The 6,000-nt window shown below is 44.1% G+C and overlaps 1 protein-coding gene across 1 annotated transcript in view; it reads right to left on the reverse strand.

Annotated features, from left to right (window-relative positions):
* The window catches only part of LOC144443383 (dolichyl-diphosphooligosaccharide--protein glycosyltransferase subunit KCP2-like), a 466,884-nt gene extending 461,415 nt beyond the window's left edge, over window positions 1–5,469 (reverse strand). Inside the window, exon 1 of the mRNA XM_078132849.1 lies at window positions 5,465–5,469. Coding sequence (XP_077988975.1) covers window positions 5,465–5,468 — 4 coding nt within the window. The 5' untranslated portion in view covers window position 5,469. The remainder of the gene's footprint in view (window positions 1–5,464) is intronic.
* Window positions 5,470–6,000: the final 531 nt, after the last annotated feature.

Below are 6,000 nucleotides of genomic sequence, written 5' to 3' on the forward strand. Positions count from 1 at the left end.
TGATGTCAGTTTCCGCATCCACTATTTCTCGCGATTTTATTTTTTTGTTCTCGAATACATTAAAAAAGTTTAGGATCGGCTGTAAAAAAGTAGATGGGGCCAGGTAACTGGAACCAAACAATTTTCATTTAGGCCTTATAGTAAACTTATCCCACAATAGAGAGGTACATTCGAATGTTGACGTCTTTCATAAGTGGATTTCCTGTAATCACTTACTACGTACTATACCGTCCCTACTGTACTTGCTCATTGCAATTACATTGACTGTTCAACCAAAATATTCAATGATAAAGCGAACACAACTTATAACGTAATCATGGCGATATCTCACACCACCGATAATGTATTCAATGTGTATTGAATGTAAATTAGATCGGCCCTAGAACCTGAATATCTGTTGAAATACAATTGTGATTCCTGCCATTATGAGGACGATCTCACGATGCGAAGGCAAGGACAACGTCACTAGATTTATTTTTAAACGATGAATACTTTAATACCGTGCAGCCTGTATTACGCAGTTTTGCTTCGTTTGTACAGTGGTAATTTAATTCATGAATGATCTGAAGTGAAATACGTTTTATGATTGATTTACGTACATGATCTGCCTAACCGCGTGTCTTCATTTTATGGGGCCAAGAACGATGCTGTGCTGTAGGCCGGGGCTGTAAGCTTATGCTGAATCGCTCCAAGGAGACGGTATTGAGTAAACAGCAGACAGTTCTAGAGCTTTGGATATCTTATTCATTTCCCCAGTAGGGAACAACTAGGACTCGGCGCATGGACGACTTAGTGTTGTGCAGAGGATCGACGGTACGGGTATATGGCGGCCATGGTGGATGCTGGCATTCAAAATTGAATATACCTTGCTCATTCAGGGCCGCGTAAACTTTGTATTATCATTATTTCAGACATGTTAATTTGATTGCTTGACCAATCAGATCTCTCGATTTGCACCACCAATATACTGGTATAAAGTAATTTGTGATCTTAATTTTGATTTTGCTAACGACTTTTAATGGGAGCAACAATTCAGACATTTGCAATACTACATATTTGACACACACATCCAGATAAGTTAGAAAACGAATGTTTAATGGTAATAAAATAATACTAAAGCAATAATAAAAGACACGCATAACAAAAGCAAAGGTAACTACATGTCAAATAAATCTAGCATAAACCAAAACCACTTTGGGCAGAGGGCACTACTGATCTGGTCGATGGCAAGATGGGTGAGTATGAATTGTGGTGCCAGTTGAGGCAAGTTGGGGGCCTGTTGGAGGCCGAGCGATGCCAGTTGGAGGCGAATGGGGGCAGAAGTACGAAGTACGGTCCCCCAAAGTGCCATAGACCAGGTCAGTTGCCAAGAGGAGGTTGAAAGGGGTGGTGGTGGGAATGTGGAGAAGTGTACTACAGCTATGATGGTAGCGAATTCTTGTGAAAGAATGAGGTGATACACTGATAGGCAATAAATGTGTGACTGGTATGGTCTGTAAACAGAGGTTATGTAATTGCTAGGTGTGTACCTTCCTGTGTTGTCAAACACTTATTTAACAAGTTAAATATTGTATTTGACACACACATCCAGATAAGTTAGAAAACGAATGTTTAATGGTAATAAAATAATACTAAAGCAATAATAAAAGACACGCATAACAAAAGCAAAGGTAACTACATGTCAAATAAATCTAGCATAAACCAAAACCACTTTGGGCAGAGGGCACTACTGATCTGGTCGATGGCAAGATGGGTGAGTATGAATTGTGGTGCCAGTTGAGGCAAGTTGGGGGCCTGTTGGAGGCCGAGCGATGCCAGTTGGAGGCGAATGGGGGCAGAAGTACGAAGTACGGTCCCCAAGACTGAGGGGTGGAAATGCCATGACCAGACCGAAGTACCCCCATGAGATGAGAGGTAGAATTTGTAATTTGTGCGAATTTGTAGTGCTTTAATGAAGTTTTTTACGGTTTTTGAATGGCCATCGAAATGAGTGGCCGCCAGCATCAGACTGAGGTCTGAGGTACGGCCACATCAACCGAAATGACGAAGTTTCACGGCCCAGGAGGACCGGGCTGGAGCCGGAGTCCGTGACTGGGAGGAAACAACGACTAGCCGAAATGAAGACACTTCCCGCCCTCAGAGGGCATAGGGCCCTACCGCCGAGGTGAAAGTGGCTACGCCGAAATGACACCAATCCACGAACCCAGCAAGGGAGGGGATGGGACCTCCACGGAACCGGAGGGGAAAGGGTGTCGGGGATCGAAATGCGTGAACGGACAACAGCAGGGGGCGAGATGAAGGGATGAACCGCCGGCAAGTGTTGTTCATCACGCAGGACCAAAGGACAGCAGAGCTGCGCCCCTGAGGGGGCGAGTGCTGACTGGGGGAGTATGAGTGCACGGGTGTGCTGGATGGTGGCCAGCCGCAAGTTTAGGACCTACCAACTCGTCATGCCCAAACAAAAGAAATCTAAAATTTCGGACCTGGCCTCGCACTAAAAACCAGAGAAAAAAAACCTTTACCAGGCAAAAACTCTGGAAAAGCGTTAGGCGCCCCCCCCCCCCAAACCAAGAAGAAAGTAAGTCAAACTAAAAACGCAGGAAACTAAACAAACAACCAAAGCTAACAATAGATGAAACACTTAACAATGGCCTTTGTTTTGAAGTCAGCAGCCATTAGCAAGTTTTTGGAAAGCCGTGTGTAATACATGTGAAGGTGTCCGTATGTAAGTGGTATAGCAGTCACTGTTCCAGCGTCCAAGCGTGCGAATGACGTGGTCCGGCAGGTGGGCCGCCGCAGCCGCTGTGGCAGCCCCAATGCGGAAGGAGTGTCCGGCGTAGGTGTAAGGGTCCAGTCCCAGGCGTTGCAGTGCCACGCGTAAAAGGATGACGAATTTGGTCGAAGTCAGGGGTGAGCCGTCGGGAAGTACAAAGAGGGGGTCCTCAGCCGCTGCTGCCATAGCCGTGCGTATTTCGACAAACTGCGAAAGCGATGAGACGGGGCACACTGTATTGGAAGTTCTGTACAGTCGTAGATCAAAACCTTTCCTGAAAGGGTCTGTCTTCGATGCTTTGATATGAACGGTGGCCGTAACTGCAGACCGCCGATGTGGATGAAACGAAACGTCCCCGTAGCAGAGATGGATATGGTGGCTGAAGGATGCGGTCAAGGGAGTGAACTCGCCACAGCGTAGAAACCCAAAGAACGCGAGAAGGAACGCAGATTCCAGAAGTAAGTCCGTGTACGATCCAAACAGTGTGTTACGCAAGAGATGGCACAGATTTTGAAGCAGAGGAAGTGTGATCGGTAGGCGTGGATGGGGATTGTCTCCTTGTGTACGACGGATGCCGCGAATGACGTGTTGAAGTCGCAGGAGTGGTTGCCCCGATGTAGAGAGCAATGGATTTGGAAGCCCTGCCTGAACGTAGTGGTTACGGACCCCAGCCAAATACACCTTGATGGTTTTGTATGAGAGCCGAAGTGTGTGAGCACAATGGGAGACGAAGTAGATAAGTATCTCCTCAGAGATGTCAGGGTAAGCAGGCGATGGACCGGCGATGTCGAAGAGAGCAGTAAAACGTAGCCATGCTCGTAGGCCGGTGTTGTAGGATGACCTGGTTCTCGATCCCAGTGCCGATAATTGATATGATGAGATAGCCTGGTTTAGGTGAAGAGCACGTTGGAGGGTAGGGGGCACGGCTTGGCGGCTGCTCCAGGTGCTACTTGTCGGAAACGCTGCATCTGAAAACGAGAAAGAGAATCGGCGATTGTGTTAGTATTACCGGGGATGAATGCTGCGGAATACACAAAACTGCACGTGGCAGCCACTAGAACTAATCGGCGCATAAGCATCATGATCACTTTTGACTTTGATCGGCCCTTGTTAATGATATGCACTGTTGCGAGGTTATCAGAATGAAAAACAATGCGCTTTCGTGACCAACTATCCCCCCACAGTACACTTGCTACTACAATCGGATATAGTTCCTGAAAGGCAATGGAGAGAGAAGGGTTAGAGTCAAGCCTGAGGTCATGTGCCCAGTGTCCCTGGAACCAGTGTCCTTGGTAGTATCCACCGTAGCCTAGACCGCTAGCGTCGGTGTACAGATCCATGCTCGGTGATGGGGTTGGCGCGTCATCCAGAAATAGCGAGACACCGTTCCAATGTGATGCAAAGTGGAGCCACATGCGGATGTCTTGCTTGCAGTTGTGTGAGAGTTTGACGTAATGGTGGAGGTGCTTGACTGACGTAGACAGTTCGATGAGGTATGAGACGAATGTGCGCCCCGGGGGCACCACCCGTGCTGCGAAGTTCAAGTGATTACTGGCGGACACATGAGCTTGATGTTTTCTAAGCTAGACGTGCAATCAGAAGTGAATCGTTTTGTGTCATCATTTGAGATTTTGAAGGTTTTTGTTTCTCTGAACTTACACATCTCTAATGTAGGGTAACAGTAACTAATATTTCCTATAAAGTAGTTAAGAGCTACGGCGGTCACACATTTTTGAAATTTTGACAATCGATTGTAAAATTCGTCCTGGTTTATAAAATAATGTGGAGTTGTCACTGTTAATGCAGATCTATTTAGCGATACCCGGGCACGTCTACGTGTAATGGAAATTAGTAATTGTAAATGTTCAGACTTTGTAAGTAGAGGAATACTAATTAGAGCTCAGTCGTAATTTTTCTTGCAAAGGTCGCGACCTCGCACCAGTACGTAGATGAACAGAAAAGAACATTTGGTCAGTAAATTGTAATATAACTAAGACTCGTATGCGATTCTAGATCGGTTATCAAAACATGAAATGACTAGCAAATACGGAAATGAATAATAACTCAAGGCATTCCCGGATCTAATATTACCATCTGTGCACACGTCTCAATATTACATAGCCGACGCATATGAATCAATTTGAACTAATTGTTTGCATCGATAACTGCTAAGTTATTGAGCTGAAAATGTTATCACGATCAATGGTTTCATTTTGAAATATAACATCGAAGTGTGTAGATTGACGACAGCTATAAGTATCTGAAGATTTTGTCTCTTTTATTCGTTAAAGGAAGTTGAGAAGAGGAAACAAGGTAGAGCTCTTCGAAGAGGCTTGAATAGTAAGTAGGAATATTATTTATCATTAATTTCGCGGGTGTAATTGCAGTGCAGTACGTATTTAAAAAAAGTCAGATTTCTATGTTTCTATCAGTCAGTCAGTCAGTTACTTACTTACTTACTTACTTACTTACTTACTTACTTACTTACTTACTTAGTTAGTAAGTAAGTTAAAAGGTAAAAAGCTAGTACTTTCATTTCAGAGCCCTAAGAATGAGAACCAAGCAATGCTTTACTTTACTCGATAACGCCTGGATGTAACGTTTCATATCCAGAACCAAAACTGATGTAATTGTAATAAGCTTATACTTTTTAAGTATTTGTGTTTATAAGCATTACTCTCAATTCGTTCTCCATTTTGCGAAAACACGCAAGCATACGTGTGTTATCGTAACGTCATCGACCTCTGTAAACAGTCCGGAAGCGTATTGTTTGTCCGTGAAAAGAGTTGTGTTTCCCTACGCTAATGCACCCTTAAATCTAATTCGAATTAGTAAACATGTTTGGTATCGACTAGTACACAATGGAACTAGCGTGAGAAGGTATAGCAGTGTTCTGTTATCGCTACGAAATATCATTGACGATTTATTCTCAACTATAAAGTTTGCAATAGAGATAAATTTTGTGACAGGTTGTCTAATCTTATCACAACAGCTGTAAATCTAGATTTGTTGTTATTATTATTTGTGTCAAGTAGGATGTCTTTCTCGCATTGTTCTTGAATTAGGAACGTTGTGCAATCAGACAACACATTACTTTTAACACACGCACGTAGATCATATCACTGTGGGGGAGGGAGGGAGGGATATCATGAAGATGTCGACACCATTCACAGGCAAACTAGTTTTGTTAAAAGTGACCTGTAACTGTTACCGACAACGCGTTATTT

This window comes from Glandiceps talaboti, chromosome 12 (genome assembly GCF_964340395.1).
Source record: "Glandiceps talaboti chromosome 12, keGlaTala1.1, whole genome shotgun sequence".
Taxonomy (NCBI): Eukaryota; Metazoa; Hemichordata; class Enteropneusta; family Spengelidae; genus Glandiceps; species Glandiceps talaboti.